At 39.1% G+C, this 21,408-nt stretch overlaps 1 protein-coding gene across 1 annotated transcript in view; it reads left to right on the top strand.

Annotated features, from left to right (window-relative positions):
• The window catches only part of adgrv1 (adhesion G protein-coupled receptor V1), a 537,083-nt gene that overhangs the window by 20,522 nt on the left and 495,153 nt on the right, over nucleotides 1-21,408 (top strand). The window contains exons 5-9 of the mRNA XM_069918000.1: nucleotides 10,312-10,425; nucleotides 12,715-13,280; nucleotides 14,036-14,306; nucleotides 16,843-17,172; nucleotides 20,742-20,786. Of these exons, the coding sequence (XP_069774101.1) occupies nucleotides 10,312-10,425; nucleotides 12,715-13,280; nucleotides 14,036-14,306; nucleotides 16,843-17,172; nucleotides 20,742-20,786 (1,326 nt within the window). The remainder of the gene's footprint in view (nucleotides 1-10,311; nucleotides 10,426-12,714; nucleotides 13,281-14,035; nucleotides 14,307-16,842; nucleotides 17,173-20,741; nucleotides 20,787-21,408) is intronic.

A 21,408-nucleotide genomic window follows, 5' to 3' on the forward strand; every position in this document is an offset into this window, starting at 1 on the left:
TGGCAAGTATTGAGTTTCTTCTATCTGTTTCATTACTTCCAGGAGCGGAGGAATTAATAACTGTTTAAATGTTTTATAGAATTCTATTGGGAATCCATCCTCTCCAGGCATTTTATTGTTTGGCAGCTTTTTTAATATACCCTGTATTTCTTCTCTTTCAAATGGTTTTATCAGTTTGTTTGTTCTCATTGATCTCTATTGGATTATATGTAATTTGTTTGTCCTTTTTCCTTGATGCCAATACAGTTCTTTTAGCTTGTTCTGTTTTAAGTTGCCAGGCTAATATTTTATGTGTTTTTTTTTTTCTCCCAGTTGTAATACTTTTGCTTTATTTTCATTGTTCTCCACCTTGTTAGTTTGTAATGTTTTATATATTTTTTTGTTCGCCAATTCTCTCTTTTTCATTGTATCATCCCTTTTTACTAGTTCCTTTTCTGTACTTACTATCTCCATTTCCAACTTCTCTATATCCCGATTATAGTCCTTTTTCATCATAGTTACATAACTTATTATCTTCCCTCTAATGAAGGCTTTCATTGCATCCCATAATATAAATTTGTCTTTCACTGATTCTGTACTTATTTCAAAATAAGTTTTAATTTTGTGTTCAATAAACTCTCTAAATTCCTGCCTTTTAAGTAGCATGGAGTTTAACCTCCATCTGTATGTTCTTGGTGGGATGACCTCCAGTTCTATTGCTAATAACAGGGGTGAATGATCAGATAGCAATCTAGCTTTATATTCAGTTTTCCTAACTCTCCCTTGATTATGGGCCAACAACAAAAACATATCAATCCTTGAGTATGTTTTATGCCTACTTGAATAATATGAGTATTCCTTCTCTCTTGGGTGCTGCTTCGTCCATATATCCATAAGTTTCATTTCCTGCATTGATTTAACCATAAATTTTACTTCTCTTTTGTTCAGTTTTATCCAATATTGGATACAAACTAAGGTTAAAATCCCCTCCTATCTATATATTTCATTGTGTATCTACAATCTTCAAAAAATATCCTGCATAAACTTTAGATTCTCCTTATTAGGTGCATATATGTTGAGCAAATTCCATAGTTCTGAATATATCTGACACTTTATCATTACATATCTTCCTGCTGGATCTATTATTTCCTCCTTTATTTTGTTTGGTACATTTTTATTAATTAATATAGCTATACTCCTAGCTTTTGAATTATATGATGCTGCCACTATATGTCCTACCCAATCTCTCTTTAATTTGTTATGTTCCACTTCAGTTAGATGTATTTCCTGCACAAATGCTATATCTATTTTTTCTTTTTTCATTTTTCAGTAAATTTAATAGCCTCTTCCTTTTAATTTGATTTTGTATTCCATTAATGTTTATAGTCATATCGTTCAACATGGCCATCTCGTATCTTGCTAACACCTCATTTCTGCTTCCTCACCACCACCTTTCCCCATTTTCATCTCGGTCTTCCTTTCTTGAACTCAATGTATGACAACACTTCTAAAACATAAAATATTCCAACAACTCCCACATTCAATATTACCTTAACCCCAAATAAACCCCCCTCTCTCTGAGTTGCCCCTTATCCCTTGTCGGGCAACCACAACTCCCCTCTCCATTTGGATTGCGATCATGCTCGCAAGTGTCAACTGATTTCGCAGTGATGGTTATTCTCTCTCCGCCCCCCAACCCCCCTCAGAAAACACCTTTTTTCCCCTTACTTCTTTCCTTCCCTTCTCTTTTCCTTCTTTAGTTCTTTACATATACAATATTTTTACATCTTTATATATACTTTATCGTCATTCTTATTATATCTCTTCATCTCTCCTTCTGTCCTGCAAGCATTCTGCAAATTCTTGTGCTTCCTCTGGATCCGAGAACAGTCTGTTTTGCTCCCCGGGGATAAATATTTTAAGCACAGCTGGATGTCTTAACATGAATTTATAACCTTTTTTCCATAGGATCGATATTGCTGTGTTAAAGTCCTTTCTCTTCTTTCAGAGTTCAAAACTTCTCTCTGGGTTAAAAAAAAAAATTTTGACCCTTGTATTCCAATGGTTTATTGTCTTCTCTAATTTTATTCCTTGCCCGCTTTAGTATATTTTCTCATGTTGTATATCTCAAAAAAATTTCTAAAATGGATCTTGGTTTTTGATCTATCTGTGGTTTCGGAGCCAATGTTCTGTGTGCCCTTTCTATTTCCATTTCTTCCTGCATTTCTGTCATTCCCAGAACCTTTATAAATTCGTTCATATCTGTGCCTTCTTCATCTTCCTTTAGGCTAACTATTTTTATGTAGTTTTGCCTACTATAATTTTCCAACATATCAATTTCCTGAGCTAACAAGTCTTGTCTCTTTAATTTTTTTATCACTTTCTTCCAATTTTCCTCTTGAGTCGTTTACTTCCATTTCTATAGCTGTTTCTTGTTCTTCCACATTTTCTACTCTTTTCTCAATTTCTGTCATGACTAGTTCTAATCTTTGCATTTTATCTTCTGTTCTTTTCATTTTTCTTTAAATTGCACAAAATTCTAATGACAACCATTCTTTTAATGCTCTCATTTGTTCTTCAAAAAAAGCTTTATCTATATTCTTTCCATCTGTTTTACCTTCTATTTCTCTGAAGATCTTGGTCTTCTTCTTCCTCTTCTTCTGTGTCTATACCTGTGTTTGTGTCTTTTCTTCTTTATATCTGTGTCTCTTCTGATTTTTATGATGAGTTGCTTGTCTCACTTTGTTGGGTCTCCTCTTGCTTATCCTCTTGCTGTTGGTCCTTCCCTTCTGAGCTGCTCATCTGTCGAGCCTCCTGCTGCTGCTCCTCTTGCCGTTCACCCTGTCTACTTTCTTTCTCACCTGGTACTTCACTCCTCCTGCCACTTTCCTCATCTTCCAGCTGAGAGCCCTGGTGTCAGGTGTCCCTCAGCTGGTCGTGCCGTGGTTGCCTGCTCCTCGGCTGAGTCCCCTTCCCATTGGTGTTTAACTTTACCTTAGATTGCGCACTGCTCATGCATGACTCCTCGTGCACCTTAGTTTGGCTCAGAGAGCCATTTTTGCAGTCCACCGGTCAGGGGGTCGCGACTCCACGGGGCTGACTCCAATCTCCGAGATTGGGCGCTGTTCGCCACCACGCTCCCTGTTCCTTCGTGCAGGTAAGGCCTTCTCCTTTCTTTTCCGGTGGCCTTTCTTCTTTTTTCCCCATTATTTTTACTTTTTCCTTCTTAGGTGCCATCTTCTTTCTCTTCTCTGCAACTTTGTTTTATTTCTTATATTTTATGTTTATTGAACTTTGTCTTTTCTTAACTTTTTTTCTTCTTTTCTGGAGAGGGCTGGTTTTACCCTACCAGCCACTACTCCATCACATGACTCTTCCATGATCAGGAAAGATCTTTGATTCACAGTCCAATCTCACTTCTCACTCCTCCAAGTTCACTGGTAGCAGGTAATTCTTATACTGTGCACACAATTTAACACTTATGAAATTTCTTCAAGCTCTGGTGCATAAAGGCAATTGGTTACCACTCAGGAAGGTTCTTGTTAACTTCAGAGAGAGATTTGTAGCTTGTTGGACACACACAAAATGATTTCCTCCAATCAGCCACTTCAGTGTCTTGCCGAAGAAACTTACTCCATCATGAGTTTTCCCAATGATAACCTCTTCTCCCAAGTCACCACAGAGTTCCTCTTGTTTCGCTTATTTCAGAAGAAACACTCTAGCCAGCCATTTCCTCTTGTAAGGACTACAAGGGATTTCAATAGACTAAACTCACAACCTGTCTTCAAAATGGAGTTTTTAAACAAGCTTGCCAGCAGGTCATGTTGCATCTTCAAAAGCTACTGTAAAATGCAATTCTCTCTCTCTCCACCCACCTCCCCCCCCCCCCCCCCCCCCCCCCAAGAGAAATCCTTTTATTTTTCTCTCTCTGCTTGAAAAATCAGAACTCCTTGCAGGGCAACAAATCCAATCTTTGAAAGATCTTATCAGCCTATGAGCCCAGACTGTGCATTTGCACCTCCTTTTGAAACTTCCAAAGTAGCTTCATTGACTTTGCAAAGGCTCTAGGCGCCTGGATGTCCAGCTTGAGCAAAGCTCTGGCATTTTAAATGAGATGCTTTTATTTTTAAAGTATCTGTTTTTGAAGTGACCTACACTAAACCCTCACAATGTACCTCTTGTAAAAAGATTTAAATATAATATTGTGACAGAGTATATAGATATGTTTTTAGGAGATAAATTGGGAAAGGTTTGTTTACATACAAACACTTTAAAACCAATCTTATTTGAAATAGTGGACCTCTGCTAAAGCTAGACATATTGGCTCCTCAGCTTTTGCAAGAGCATTGGAGAGTGTCCAAGAGACTTCACTAATGGATTGTTGTTTATAAAAAGGCAACAGATGAAAGAGCTTGTTGGGGCTGCCTTCTGTCTGAAGTGGAACTTGCTGTTCTAAGAGGGTCATGTGGTTTTGCAAGCAGAGAGAGTCAGCAGGCTTTCTCTCAGAGAGAGAGAGAGAGAGAGAGAGAGAGAGAGAGAGAGATCACTTCTACTGTGTTACAGCCAGCAACAGCAGCTGGGACTGGAATAGGACAAGCTGGCAAGCTTGTGGAAAACCCCATGTGGAAGACAGGTTGTAAGTGCTTGATTGAACCTGGTCAAAGCCCTTGGGTTTCATGCAAGAAGGAGAGGACTGGCTGTCTAATGTTTCATTTGGAATAAGAGAAACAAAAAGGAACTCTATAGTGATCTGAAAGAAAGAGGTCATCATCTGGAGAACCCTGCAGGGGGCAAGTTTTGTCAGCAAGACACTGAGGTGGCTGTGTGTCCATCATACAACAAATCTCTCTCTCTGAAAACTGACTAGAACCTTCCTGAGCGGAAACCATTTACCTTTCTAGCACCAAAACCTGGTGAACCTTATAAATTTTAAATTCTGTACACAATATAAGAATTGCCTGCCACAACTGAACTTGGAGGAATGAGAAGTGAGAATGGACTGTGAACCAAAGAACTTTTCTGAATTTACACACACATTACATACACGTGTGCTTAGAATTAGAAGGGGGTTAAGTAAGTCAATAGTGAGAAGTTAAAGTTTGATTCTATTTTCATGTTTAAAGATAATTAAAAGTGACTTTTGTTTAAGTAATCAGTTGTCTTGGTGAATATCTATTGCTGCTGGGTTTTGTGGTCCTCTGGGCTCATAACAATATAAAATATAATATACCCCGTAACACTAATGTGATGACATGCCTGACTTTGGTGGAGGTGGAGGGGGGTGGAATTAGATGTTCTACGACTGAAATTAATTCTAACTTTGTAAGTTTATGGGGTCCTTTTCTTAATTATTTTCATAATTTATAATATTATTTAGATCCAGTTTTGTGGTTTGGTTGTTTTCCCTCTTACAATAGTGGAACACACATGTTCAACCAAGAACTTTACAAGGGAGGGGTTAGATTATTGGCATAATTTTTTACAGGTTATGTCTTTTTCAATGTATCATGGGTTATTTTTAGCCATATTTAATAGTGTATCTACTTTGTTGGATACTTATTATATCCTTTGTATAATTTATGTATAAAACTCAATAAAAATATTGAAAAAAGATCTAAATAAATCTATGGTTAGCATTGCAGTTAGTTTAACACAATTACAGTGCGAGCGACTTGGGTTTGAATCCAAAGCTATCTGGAAGGAGTTTGTACATTCTCCTGTTTGGCTTTTGTCAGGGTGCTTCCGTTTCCTCCCACCCTCCAAAATGTAACATTGGTCATTTAATTAGGTGTAATGTGTGGCATGAGTTTCATGGTCCAGAAGGGTCTTCTGCTATTCTGCATTGTTAAAATTTAAAAAAATTGAACAGAATATTGAGCATCTATCTACTATTATCTATTTTCTCACACAATGGAGATGTCTCTGCCATTGCCAGTATTTAGCACCTATTCCAAATTTTTCCTGATTGAAGGTGGTTAAAATTGCCTCATTGTCTTGGGACATTTGTTGATCAGTATGGTAAGGATGACAGAATTCTACTCCTGACAATCTGATTTTTTTCCCCTTGTTTCCATGAAGAGTACTGGTGGGATTCAAACATTCTCTGTAACAATAGTTCGTGGCTTTGGATAATAATCCAGTAATTTAACTCTCCCCTTGCCTTCCCACAACACAATTTTGACAGGAAGTACAGATCAAAGGGGAAAGAAAGGAGATAGTATCTAGACTTTTAAAATGCATTTTACAAGCTGTGAATAATAGATAAAGGAGGGAAGATTGTAAATAAATGGGTAACTTTCAGACTGTCATTGGTGAAGTGTAAAAATGCTTAGTACGGGAGCCAAATTGTGACCGATTGAGAGCAGTAAAGAATCTAGCATGTTGCTATGTACAGGAGACCAAAATGGATAAGGATCCCCCAAATTCCTTTCCTGATAATCCAATTTTGCTCCAAATGATCTATAATTATTGAGATGAAAGAACAGAGGGTATAATAATCACTTACTTCCTCTGAGAGCATTATAATGTAGATGTGATAGACCAGGCTCAATCTCCATGATCTACTTCAATTTCCCATTCTTGTCCCTCCAAGACTGCACCAAAAAAGCTTTTGTCAAAATGATGAACTCAAGTTCTTGGTTGGGGCTTGAACTTGCATCTTCCTGACTGCAGGTAAAATGGTATCTGTAGGGGTATAGATATAGAATTGGATAAACAATAGAAAAAAGATACTCAATTTCATGAGTGAGGCTGAGCAGTTTTTTTCCCGTTTTGGCTTCTTACAATTGTTATTGTTTTTAGAATTAGGCATTCCTATTGAAAGAACTTCAGGCAATTGCATCAACTTTTGTTTTTTGCAATAATGTCAACTAAATTAATAAATGCTGTGCATTTGTAGTTTCCTTTCCCCCCCCCCCATAGTTTCATTAATCTGTTTATTCTCTCCTTCCCCAAGTTATCTCACCACATCACTGATTTGTGTGTTCTACTAATTTCCCTCCCACAAATTGCAATATCTCCATTAAAAATTCTTCATTAAATTAAAATATATGTCTGGTATTGGAGAATCTAGGAATTTGCTAATTGCAATGACATGTGGGTGGCCATTTGACTCTTCTGAGTTTATGCCAATGCAGGAGCCTGAAGTCCGGCTTCTCTAAATCCAAGACCAGTTTTTTTTCCAACAGCTATTCGACTCTTGAGCCTCGATCTAACTTCAGGACCAAAGTTCTGTCGGCACTAATAATTTTTTTTTTTCACAAACTGCAGCTGTGAGTATTTGCTGATCTTTTTTTCTAATTTGTTTCTCTCTTGGAAGATGATTTGTACCTCTGTAGCTGTAGCAGCACAAATTTCAGTGCATTTGTACATTGTGCTTATGTATATGACAATAAATTTTCAGTAAAGTAATATTATCAGATCTGTTCATAGAATGTCAGCCCACGACCCAAACAAACCTACTCTAATTACGGTAACCCTCTCAAACCATAACCCTCCATTTTTCTTGCATTTGTGTGCCTGCCTATTAAATGTCCCTAGTGTATCACCCTCTATCTCCACACCCTGTAAGGAACCTAGCACTCTACATTGGGGGAAAAAAAAACTCTGACATCTTCCTTAAATTTGCCCCCACTTCCCTTAAATGGGTGTCTTCTGGTATTGACCATTGCCGCCCTGGGGGAAAGATGATGGCTGTCCACCCTATCTATTCCTCCTGTAATTTTATACACCTCTATTAAATCGCCTCTCATCCTTTGTCACTCCAAAGAGAAAAGCTTAAGCTCATTCAGGCTTTCTCCATAAGTTGCTCTTTTTTCCAGATTGCATAAAGATGTTCTCTCTCAAGTTGATTCTCTTCAACCATGCCTCCAGGAAACAAATTCAGGTTCACAGCAGCTGAAATAGCTCAGTTGGTAGAGCGTTAGGCTGAAGATGTGAATATCCCTGGTTCAATCCTGGGTTTTGGCATTAGTGGGAATTCTTCAGGCAGGATGATTCATAGTGATTAGCACAACACCTTTACAGCACCAGTGATCAAATCCTGCACTGTCAGAAAGAGGTTTGTACTTTGTCCCAGTGTCTGTCAGGGTAGTCCCTGGGCTCTAGTTTCCTCCCTCCATTCGAAATACAGTGGGGTTGTAAGTTAATTGGCAGCAAATTGGGCAGCATGTACTTGTGGGATAAAATGGTCTGTATGAAATATTTAGTCTCTTTCTCTTTCCATGGTTGCAGCGTGACCTGCTGATGGTTTCCAGCATTTGTCATCTTCATTTCATAGTTCCAGGATTTGCAGTTTGTTGACTTTTGTCTGTTCATGGTTTATGATCTTGCCCCTCCACCAAATTTTTCTTTCAAACTCTTTTGCTTTCAACAAATACATTGCACTCCAGAGTTTTACCTGTTTTTATAAAACTTTCATGTCTGTTTTGCATTTTTCTGTCAGTAACAAGTCCTTAAATGAGTCCCTGATTGAGTTTGTTGTTGAGGAGTCTAATGGTGGAGGGGGAGCAGCTGTTTCTGAACCTGACAGTGCAAGTGTTGTGGCACAGATACCTCTTTCCTGATGGCATCGGTGAGAACAAAGTGTGTGCTGAGTGGTGTGGATCCTTGATGATTGCTGCTGCACTCTGATACCTGTAGATGTTCTCGATAGTGGGGATGGTTTTGCCTGTGATGTGCTGGGCTGTGTCCACGATCTTTTGCAAAGCTTTGACCTCAAAAGTACTGATGTCCCCATACCAGACTATGATGCAGCCGGTCAGCACACTTTCTACCACAAATTTGCAAGGGTTTCTGGTGTTATACCAAACCTCTGCAAACCTGTGAGGAAATAAAGGCGCGGACATGCTTTCTTCAGGATGCCATTAACGTGTTTGGTCCAGGAAAGATCCTCTGAGATAGTGACTCCCAAGAACTTAAATTTGCTCACCCTCTCCACCTCTGATGCCTCAATGACCTCTGACTTCACGAAGGGAAAATCAACAATCAGCTCCTTGCTTTTGGTGACATTGAGTGGAAGGTTGTTGTTGGTGCACCATTCAGTCAAGTTTTCAATCTCCCTCCTGTATGCTAACTCACACAGTTGTAGGTGTAAAGTGAGTAGAGCAGGGGGCTAAGAACACAGCCCTGTGCTGTTCTGGTACTGAAGGAGATTGTGGAGGAGATGTTCTTACCAATCTTCACTGCTTGTGGTCTGGAGGTGAGGAAATCCAGGATCCAATTACACAGTGGGTTGTTGAGTCCCAGGTCTTGGAGTTTACTGATCAATTTTGAGGAGATGATGGTGTTAAATGCCAAATTGCAGTCGGCATTTATATTGCCATTCATATGAATATAATTGTTGGTTCAATTGTCCAGAGTTGAATCAGTTTTTTTTGTGAAATTTTTGCTTTTCTTCATTGTAATATAAAATCTCTTTTGAAAATTTGAAAATAAGACATCCTTTGTTTGTTGCATCTGAAAACCTTTGTCAGACGCCTGCATTTCCAATGGTTCATGTATTGTTCTTGAGAACAAGGCAGTTTCTACTGATCATTAAATACTTGATTACAAAATAAATCAAATTGCTTCTATTTTCAGATATTACCAATCCAAGAGGAGCAGTGGAATCAGCAAAGAAATTTGTTAATTTATGATATGTAAATAGAGCAGGTGCAAAATAGAGAGAAATGGGTTGTACCTGTGCAGGTAAAGCTCACAAATGTCAAATTGGCTCAAATATGACACCACAAAATAGACCCAGAGGAGAAATACATCATATGGTCAACATGCCCAACTAAAACTGAACCCTGATCGGTAAAGGTCAATTTTGCTGATCACCAGAGGAGGTCAGTATTAAACAGTACATAGTTGAAGTTGGTGCTGAAGGAAGAGCTTTGCATGATCAGCAAATGGTTTGAAGAGTGATCCATAGTGCCAGTTCCATTTCCTGCACCTCCGCTCTCACTTGTTCTCATCCCATTCTTTCCAATGTCTTCCTCTACTAATTTCCATATTCAACGATAATCATCCAATTCGACCACCTCCAAAGTGAACCCACTTACACACTCATCTACTGTTCCCTTCCCCTCTCTGCATTGCAAAGGGAAGGTTCCCTCTCTGGTTAACTCCTCCATCTCCTTCAATTCCTGTTCATACAGTGCCTTCCAGAGGAGATGTAATAGTTTTGGCTTCTCCTGAACCATTATCCAGACTTCCAAGCATTCTTTTTGATTGAAGCAGTGATTTATTTCTTCATGTTCAGTGGACTGTCAACTTCATAAATTATATCTTCATGTGCATAAAATCCAATAACTAATTTGTTCACAATTGTTTTATTTTGATTCCTGACAGATTACGGCAGGTCCAAATTCTGCAGAGGAAGACATCAGTCCTGCAAAGGGAACAATCATTCTTCCTCCTGGGAGAGCAGTAATAGATTATAACCTTAGCATTGTTGATGATCAGGTGAGAGACACAGGTTTTAAGGAATACAAATAATACACATTTTTCTTGGAGTGAAATAATTCTCTGCTGTGTATTGTGTGGCACTATGTCTTGAGTGCGACAGCCTTTTGCTGTGATTCTCTCAGCATCTGTTTCAGGTGCCACATTTTCAATTAATTTGATGCTTAAAAAATCCTTTTTTAAAAAGCAGTTTATTTAAAAGTCCCTATAGCTATGTCATTACCAATGCCTGTAAATTCTAATACATTATTTGTATGTACTAGAATGGTGTGTACTATAGAGGTGCAGATGAATTATTTGGCTATTTGTGACCACTTCAAATTTCCTCAGTTGCAAGAAACTGGATGTTGGATTTTCTCAAACAAAATCTTGGTTGATCACGGTCCATGTCCAGAGATATAGAGTGCTATTGGTTAGAGGTGGGAGAATTGGGGTTGATCAGAGGTTAGGATTTGAATGTTGGTGAGGGGTATGTAGTGTTATTGCATTGGTGAGATCAATGAGTGTGGGGAGTGATTGGAGTGACTTCTGTAGAATGGGGGAACGTGTTTAGTGTCGGTGGTACGGTGATTGGGCTCGACCGGTGAAATAGTGATTTGGAAAGCCCACCTTACCTGGAGGGAGTGGAAATGGCGGAGGACATCATTGGATTGGATAAATTACTGACGGCAAAGCTAGGGAGGATTAGAAGCAGTGAGGTGCAGGGAGTTCAGATAGGGGCACCTGGAGAACAGATGGTGTTCATCAGCAGAAATTTTTTTTAGACCTGTGATGAGGATAGAGCTTAGTAGTTTTTTAAACTGTAGGCCATTCTATTCAGTGCTGGGTAAGTATAATTGTTGGGAGTGTTCAAAAAAAAGGCCACAATGAATACTGTGCTAAGTTCCAATGCAGTGCTCCAGAATAAGCGTTTCATTGGGAAAAGCATCATCATTTTTGGTTATTGTACAAATATTCCTTTGGATTACAAAGGGGAGTCATGACAAAAAGTGCATGGTCAAATTTTCTAAGCAGCATGGAATGCCACAGAAGTGGTGGTTGTATTTAGATCTGGAAAAATATGATTCCTCAATGCAAAATGCTGATAGGAAAAACGGCATTTTGTTCCGGATTTTAAAGGCCCTATTATATTTATATCAGAACATTAACTTGTCTGGAAAATAATTTTTTACATCAAGTCCAGTTTTATTTTTAGGTGCCATTGAGAGGTGGATTCCTCGTGGGACCCTTTGCTGATTGGGTTGACTTGGGCCAAGAAGTTGATGAATAGGGCTTTTAGACCAAATGTATAAAATTAAAGATTTCTGTGGCAGATAAACACTTGCAATGTTCATTTGGTGGAACTCTGCTTATTTCAAAACAGCAAAATATGATTAATTTTAATTAGAATGGAAAAAAACAAGAAGTCAGTTAAATGAGTCATGTACTCTTTGATGTTTTAACCAATTGTCTGTTATCTTTATGAAAAATGTTTCATGTGTTGTACCAAAATCATCTTTAAAAACTTGGGAGCTGAATTTGCTCTCTTTGGCTGGTTTACCTGATTCTCATCACAATTGTAATATATTCTAATTGATTATTAATATTGCCCTTGACATTTTCTGTGTGGTCGTTGACCATTCTTTCACAGAAGTTGGAAAAATATCTCTGATTTTGTGTTAACAATAGAGCTTCTTGGAAGAATTGCAATCAAATTGAATTCCATTTTCCAAGATAGGTAGAAGATCAGGCTCTATATTTCAATGCTAACTTAGTCTGTCACGTGTATTTCTGCATGGTAATGTGATTCCTATAATTGAATTTCAAATTAATTTCTCAGTTTTCAAAACCACTTCTTATTTTAATCTGAAACGAGCTAAATTGTTGACTGGAAGCAAATTTGCAGGCTTGTAGTATGGAGTATTTTCCTCATCTCAAATGGATGATTGTTAATAAATATCTGGCTTGCATCGTCTGCAAATGAAAATTTTATTCTAGTCAAAAATTTTCCAGCTGACTTGTGAACAATTAGAATCTTATCCAAAAGCTCTCATTCCCTTGCATCCAATGAGTCGGCATTAAATAGCTTCACAATTGGACATCCTTCATCAATTTCCCTGATGTAAATTTTCTTAAATGGAATGTGTGTATCGTGTTTCTGGTGTGTCTATGCCTCTGGTCTAATGGACAGAGAGGACTATTATTTAATTATTCCCCAGATAATCTATGACCATATTTACACAATATTGTATCGAGATCCTTCCTCGTCTACCTGCTCTCTGGCCAAGTTTTTTGCTTTTGTTCTTCCAGATTCCTGAAAATGATGAAGTTTTCACTGTGCGGTTGACGAGTGTCGAGGGAGGAGCTGAAATTAATTCAACACGAAGTAGATTTCAACTTCAAATCAACAAAAATGATTGCCCACTCCGATTAGCACAAACAGTGTACACGGTGCCGGAGACAGTTGGTGTCATTACCATACCAGTCATTCGGGGGAGGGATCAAGATGGAAAAATAATTGGTTCAGATGATATTCTGATAACTGTTAATTACCAGATCGTAACTGGCAACAGTTCTGCCAATGCATTGTTACACTCTGATTTTATTGATCTCCAGCCAAATGTGACCATTATTTTCCCTCCATATGTTTATGAAGCAAATCTGAGATTTCAGATCATTAATGATTCTATTCCTGAAATTGCAGAGTCATTTCAAATTGTTTTACTTGAAGATACAATAAAAGGAGATGCTGTGCTGCTTAGTCCCAGTAAAGTTCAAATTATTATTGAGCCAAATGACAAACCCTATGGAGTTCTGTCAATTAACAGCAACCTTTTAGCATCTAAAGTTGTCGTTGATGAAGACATGATAACAAGGTACGGTGATTCATGTTGTCTCTCTTTGCTGACCTTCACCTGTTTCTAAGCACTGTTTTGGTCTTTATTTACAGTTGAGTTTTTTCATACTTCGTGATCACTGTTTTCTTTTCAGCGATGCATTTTTTCTAAATAAGTCATTTTTGTTGAGACATTGAAGGCATTTTATATGATAAAGCTGATGTTGAGTTCATTGTTTATTTAGTTGCCATTATACTAAATTGTCATCTTGATTTCCAAATTGCTTATCTACCTGTCAGCATTCACTCAAATGTAACAAGTCACATGCACATTATGAGCAAACCTTGAATTGTCAGTAACTTTGTTTATGGCATGGACCTCGAGATGGAGCCACAAACAATCTGCTGGAGAAACTCAATGGGCCAAACAGCATGAGAAAAAAAGAATTGTTGACACTTTGGGCTGGATCCTTTCCTTGATATAGCCTGGATTTTGTATTAATCTTTGAGGTTGGAGAGTAGTTGAGGATCTGTTTTGAATTCTGAAAAGCTGGGTTGCGAGCAATAAAGTTTGGAGTCAAGATATGAACCCAAAGTTACTTGAAAAATCTTTTGGCAATCAGTAGTGCATTTCTTTTTCTGTTGACCTCATACGAGTTCATTCATATTGTTAAAATATCCATATATTATAGCTGAGAAATTAAATTGGAGCTCTGGCAAATGGTAGATGTCCATACAAATGCAGAGATCATTAATTCATGTAGTAAACTATCCCTGTGTATCTTCTGGTGGCAGATTTGATGGAATTACTGTTGTCAGGAATGGAGGGGCACATGGAAATGTCTCAGTGAACTGGATTATTTCAAGGAGCAATAATGACTCTTCAGCCGTCACTGAAGACCTCATACCATCTTCAGGAACACTGGAACTTGAAGAAGGGCAAATGATGGCTATCGTTCCCCTTATCATTATTGATGACATCGCACCTGAGGAAGCAGAGGCTTATCACTTTCAACTGTTAAACAGTACAGTCAAAGGAGGAGCAGAACTAGACGAACCCACGCAAGTAGGTTTATTAAAACTCTTGAAAATCAGAATAACCTTCCATGAAATAAAGCTTCTGGAGACACTCAGCAGGTCAGACTGCATTTGAGGAAAGAGAAACCAGTCCATGTTTCAGCCCAAAAAAGAAACTGATGTAATGCTTTTGCATTTTCTATTAATGAATTGCGTTTGATTGTTTATGAATCACTCTGTGACTTAGTTCGCCAATCACAAGGTGTTTGGGGGCCACACAAACTCCTGTTGGTTGCACAGTTCCCAGTGGTTTTACAATAAATGAAGAAATTAAATCCTGTAACATTTTGAAAAAAAAACACGATTTCATTTTAATTTTTCCTTCCACATTGCTGATGTAATTGAAATAAAATGTAGCTGTGTGAGATGCTGGTGCGAAGCTCATGGGCCCATTATAAAAAGAGTGCTCCCCAAGTTATGGAGTTATCCCTTGGGTACAGAAGGAGGTGAGATACACTTAATTTAATTCAGACATACAGCACGTTAACGGGCTATTTCAGCCCATGAGCCTGTGCCGTCCAATTATACCCAATTGACCTCCAATCCTCAGTATATTTTTGAACAGTGGGAGGAAACCCACTCAAGTGTGGGGAGAATATACAAACTCCTTGCAGACAGTGCTGGATTCAAACCCCTGGTCGCTGGCCCAGTAACAGAGTGGCGCTGATCAGTACGTTTGCATCTGACCTTCAGCAAACTCCATATTTTCCCCACTAAAGTGCACACGCTGCAGCCAAGACTGGGCAGCTGACCATCCATCAGTGTGATCTGGGGCATTTTTTGCTTTCTTCATTGTACTCTAAAGAATACACAAAAAATGTTTTCAACCAACATTTTGATAATGGATAGATAACCTAAGTATTATTTTATATTGTGCTTTCATACTATGACATCATTTTGGAGTGTACCTCATAATCAACAGAATACTTTTGGGAAGCAGTTAAGGTTGCCAAGTATACATAATTAGATAATCTCCGTTAGTGTAACCAGAGGAGTTTTTTTTTTCTGCTCTTCTTCCATTGTGCACCTGAGAAGAAAGAGGGTCCCCAGTGTAGACCCCTTTTTGAGAAAGGGAAAATGTGTGGAGTACTCTCCTCCATTGTGTGCTTTGTATTACATTTTCTTGTGGAATTCCTCCAGTAATTCTGGATAACTTCTTAAAATGATTTTATTTTTTAGGTTATCACCTTTATTTGTGGGGACTTGTGAATAGAAAGTTTTAATATCAAACAGCATGCTGAATTATAGTGGTGCAGTGTTCAAGAATACATCTATATTAGTATATTTAAACAAATATTTATAGTAATTTATATATGCATGAAATTCATTCTTTACTTGAAAGAAAGTTTAAATTTATTGTTCAAGTATGTATCAAAATACATTCAACCCGGAGATTGATTTTCTTGCAGGCCAGGCAGAATTTTTACTTCTTGGCAATGCAAAATAAAAACTGTACTGTAGAAAAGAAACATATGTGAAGAGAGAGAAATGTGAACAAAGAAATGTAAACAAATTGTGCAATGCAGGAAAAAAAAATCAGTAATAAATAATGTGCAAAGTGAGAATCCTTAAGTGAATCCCTGATTGAGTTTATTGTTGAGGAGTCTGATGGTGGAGGGGTAGCAACTGCTTCTGAACATGGTGGTGTGAGTCTTGTGGCACCTTGACCTCTTTCCTCGAATGGCAGCAGAGAGAGCAGAGCATGTGAATCCTTTATGATTGCTGCTGCTCTCCAACAGCAGCGTTCCCTGCAGGTCAGTGGTTTTCAAACTTTTTATTTCCACTCGCATACCACCTTAAGTAATCCCTTGGCCAGGGTGCTTGTGATTAATAAAGGATTACTTAAGGTAGTATGTGAGTGGGGGTTAAAAGGTTGAAAACCACTGCTCTAGACCCAATTGCTACTGAAATATTTTGCCTGAGAAAAATTGTCATTGGCCCATTTCTTTGGAGTTGTGAAATGGTGCACATCATGAGTCAATGAGGTACGATTAAAACAGTGGTTTTCAACCTTTTCTCCCCCCCCCACTGACATTCCACCTTAAGTAATACCTTACTCATTACAGAGCACCTATGCCACAGGGAGTAATTAAAATGATAGTGAGTGGAAAGAAAAATGTTTGAAACCACTGCTGTGTCTGTTCTTGATGCTGGGGAGAGTTTTTGCCTGTGATGTACTGGGCTGTGTCTACTACCTTTTGCAGGACCTTTCGCTCAGACATTGGTGCCTCCACACTAGCCGTAAAGCAGCTGGTCAGCATACTTTCCGTTATGTTTCTGTTGAAGTTTGCAAATGTTTTCAATGTCATACCAAATTGAGAATTAAGTACAGTGTACAAAATAACATGTACCAGTAGGTTTGCAATACTGATAAATTAGCAAGAGTGCTTGGCTAATTGCCTTTCTTTTTCTCTCAGATGCAAGCTGGGGGTTTTGTGAAAAATGCACCAATGTGTTCAATTTGAAATGTTTAGAGTAAATCATGAATGAGAATAAAGCTATGCATTTTGTCTCCTTTCTCTTAGATCATATTTTACATTCAAGACAGTGATGATGTTTATGGTTTAATCACGTTCCATTCTCTGGACGAACAGAAGATTGAAAGTAGCCCTGCCGGGCGGTTTCTGTCATTGAGTTTTGGCAGATACAATGGAACAGTGGGGATTGTACAGCTGAACTACACTGTACTATATGTCCCTGCTGGTATTATGGATCTCTCCAAAGCAAAGGATGATGTACTGAATGTTTCCAGCAAAAATAGTGTAGTCTTCATGCCAGGACAGTCACAGATTAGCCTCCGGCTGCCAATAAGAAATGATGCATTCCTTCAAAATGGAGCAAGCTTTCTTGTGCAGGTAAATCAATAGAAATTACCGCTGAATATTGCATGCTGATGGAGTAACTCTTTCAATGATGTTTACGATGCCTCAGTGAATGATCAAATCCTGCTCATTTCCTAGTGAGGCTGTTTATCCAGTAATGTATAGACCTTCTGTCAGTCCATTTCGACTGAAATCTGTTTGATGTCGGTGCACTGGAGTGTCCTTCCAGGAATTAAACTAGATTAGTCAAAATTGGAGAACGCAGGAGATTTCCATTTGAATTAATGCAAAAGTTTAAAACAAATATAATTAGTGATTTTAACATTTAAACTATATTTTTTTTATATCGCGGTTATTCAGCATTCTTCAGAAGAATTGTGAATAATATGTGTGTTTGGTATGGGGGTGGGGAGTGGTTCTATCTTCTTTACATTTTGTCATTATTCCATCTTAGTTCAGGTTGAGTAAACTGTTGCCTTATTGTTTCTAGTTTTTGCAATTTTGAAATGGTGTTGTCAAAAGTACTTGGGCATTTGCATCCAAGCAGGGAATTGCAATGGTTGCCAAAAACCTTCTGTCAGTTAAATCAAGTACTTCAGATTACAGTGATTTTGAATTTGGAACACAAACTCCTTGAACACCCCTACTTGCAAACTTGAGTGCTCTTCTATCCTGGCTGTTTTTGTTTGGGTCGGCTGAGGAGATGCAAGTGTAGAAAGGTGCTAAATGGAGCCTTTGCTGTTTGGAGCATCGTTTATCATGGTGGACCGAAGAGTAAAGGGCAGGAAGCCCTTATATGGAGGTTGTTTTACCAGAGCATGTGTCTCAGAGATGGAGAATCTGACCAATATGATGTCAGTGTGCTGCAGGAGTCCCTGCACCTTGAGTGGATACTGGTGGTTAATCCATCCTCTCAAATGGATTCAAAGAAGCCAAGAGAGGAAAAATGTTAAATTGGAAGTAGTGTGATTAAAATATTGGAAAGGATGCGAAACTTCCATATTTGGTATAATGGGGGGGGGGGCATGGAAATCACTTATTGTGTGGGTATGAAACAGGACTTGAATCGGATCAATAGCAAAAATCCTCCATGTATCCCACACAGACACTGCTACAGCTTGGATCCATTTGGTTTTCCATCAGCTGTAGCTTCTATTTGGAAGAAGTGAGTGGAGAAAAAAAGAAAATTCTGCAAAGTAACAGCAATTTAACCAGAAATTTCAGGATGGTGTTGGGGGGTTAGACTTCTAGTCAATGAAGAAGTGAAAGTCTTCAGAATATCCTGGTGTGAAGGACAGGAAGTATCTGGAAATGTTAGTGGTAAGGATGTCAGAGGAGTTATGTAGGTCGTCATAGAAAGAAAGACTGTGGGTCAAGAACAGGCTGAAATGATGAGTCTACAGAATGAGTTTCCAGTCCTGCTTGTAGATCTTGGATAGGAGGTACAAAAGGCTGTGTTACACAACAATGCTCGAGAAACTCAGCAGGTCATGCAGCATCCATGGAAAGCAACAAGTGGTTGACAATTTTGGGCCTTGATCCTTCTTCAGATTTGCTGAAAATCATGTAAATCCCCAAATAAGGTGGTGTGGAGAGGGGAAAGGGGAGGAGCCAGGTGAGGGTGGACACAGGTGGGAGGGGGAAGGTTCTGAGAGATGATCAGGAGTGGGGGGGGGGGGGGGGGTTGCTCAGAGAAGATGCTCAAATCAATATCAACCTCCAGTTTTTGCCAATCCCCTCCCTCCCATTCTTTTGCAACTCCTCTGACCCTATGTCCAACTCCCCAGTCCCATATCTTCCTCTTTCATCAGGGAACATCTTTCTCAGTCTTCTGCCCCCCTCCCTCCATCACCTCTCAGTTCCTTTCTCCTGGTAACCTGTACTCATCCCAGGTCCCCACCTAACCCATCACCTACTCGATCATTGGGGCATAACCTGAGGAAGAGGCCAAGACTGTAAAGTCGAAAACTTACTGGATGCTGCGTGACTCGTTGAGTTGCTTCAGCATTGCTTTTTACTGTGTGAGACGGCAAGCATCTGCAAATATGTTGTTGAGGTGCTGTGAAGTTGGAAACTGTTGAGGGAAGGTCTCCAGAGAAAATCAAGTAACTATTTGAAAGCACAGTTCTGTGATGTGGTCATGGTCCAATGGGAGGTATGAGATGGCAGAGCACAAGTGTTCTGTTTCTGAAAAGTAATGGTCAAAAGGTCCACATTAGCACCATGCTTGTATCATGGCAGTGATAGGGTTAATGAAAAGAGTGATATAAATTCAGAGTGTGGTAGGTTAGGATGAGCAAGTAGAATTGAAATTGGGCGACACGGTTGGTGTAGCGGTTAAGCACAATGCTCTTACAGCACCAGCGATTAGGACTGGGGTTCGAAACCCATGCTATCTGTAACAATTTGTATGTTCTCCCCGTGCCTGCATTAGTTTTTCTGGGGGCTCTGGCTTCCTCCCACTGTTCAAAACATACTGGGGTTCGAGGTTAATTGGGTGTAATTGGACGGCAGGGACTCGTGGGTCTGTTACCGTGCTGTATGTCTAAATTTAAAATGAAGTATAAATATGAAAAGTTTCTGTACTCTTTTGCCTCCACTTGTCATCTTAGGATCATGCATAGTTTCGAGCCACTCTCTGAATAACCCTTTCATTCATTGGATCTCTCTTTCCGGCATGCACTTTGGAATTTTATTGGTATAGTCTTTCCTCCTTTTCTGCTAAAGGTGCATCACTTTATAATATTTATTACATTGCATCAGCCACTTGGGAACCAATTCAGGCAGCCTATAATCTATCTTTTGCCCTCTATTACTATCCATCCCACAGTTTCTGCACCTCCAGCTTTGTCATTTGCAAATGTGAAATTTTTGCCTAGACATTCATGTCTAATGTTGGATCATTTATATTTAAAGAGAGAGCACTGCTGCTGTGGAAACTGTTGTCTAACATGGAGTCACTCTGAAGGAAAGTAACACTTGCCCATTACTCTGTTATCCCCATCTTTAACCCTATATCCAATTCGCCTTGCGAATGGCCCCTTTAATCTCTGGCCTCTGCATTGGTCACCCACCTTTTGAGTGGAACCATCAGAATTTACCATGAGAGATTTGGTGTTGAGTATTGTAGGGAGAACAAGAAATTGGGAAGTATGAGCTTTGTAGATGTTCAAACAAAATGAACTTCAGGATGCCTTATTGGGCACGAGGCAAAGCAGAATGATGCTACTGACTGATGAACAGAAATTAAAGGGCCTATTGTGGATTTGGTCCTTGCCTGTTTTTGCCAGCTTCATGTTCCTGAGGACCAAGAATCCTGGCTGACGTTGTTAGAATGAAAATAAACTAAAAGGTAAATGCACTGTAGTTTTAAAAGTCTACACTGCCAATCCACCTTGAAAATTATTTACTTACCCCACTGTGAAAGCTAGAAGGAGGAGTGAGGGGGTTGAGACTCAGGGAAAAGCTTTTTTTTTAACCAACTATTCATCATTCTCCCAACTCCTCCATCTTGGAGGAGAGTGTCCGTGGAACTAAATGACTCCCTTTGTGGCATATTTGTGCTGATGCGTAATTCTGAAAATTTCTGTTAATTCTTACAGTTGGAAACAGTGGAGCTGGTAAATATCCTTCCTCTTGTTCCATCAGTGAGTCCCAGACTAGCTGATTTTCTAATGATCTCACTGATAATTACACCTGAGTTGTCAAATGGAGAAGTTGGATTTTGTCAGCAATGAAACTCTACTTGTACATGAACCTGAGAACTCCTCTGCCAGTCAGGTATGTAGTGTAATATGGCTTTGGCCTGGGTCTGGGGAGCTCTTACAAATTGCAAATATCTATTGATCCTGTCAGCTCAGCACCCTCCATTTGTGATGCTTGGTCAATCATAAATACATTCCATTCTTTTAACATCCTGTGAAAGAGTGGCACAGTTAGAGCTGTGTCTGCACAGCTCCAGAAACTGAATCATTGCTGACCTTCGGTACTGTCGCTATGGAGTTTGCCTATTCTTCCTTTGGCTCTGTATGCCTCCCTCGTGCGCTCCAGTTTTCTACCACATGCCCAAAATGAGTTGGTTGATGGATGAGCTTCGCCACTGTAAATTACCCCATGCATTGATGAGTGGGAGAAGAATTTTAAGAGGAGGAAGTTGATGGGGATATGACAGGCACATTGAGTTTAATGTGGATTGATGTTAAGCACAGATATCCACGTGTAACAATCTGTTTCTGTGTTGTATGACTTTGAAACCACGCTGCGTAGAAA

Source organism: Narcine bancroftii, chromosome 1 (assembly GCF_036971445.1).
Source record: "Narcine bancroftii isolate sNarBan1 chromosome 1, sNarBan1.hap1, whole genome shotgun sequence".
Taxonomy (NCBI): Eukaryota; Metazoa; Chordata; class Chondrichthyes; order Torpediniformes; family Narcinidae; genus Narcine; species Narcine bancroftii.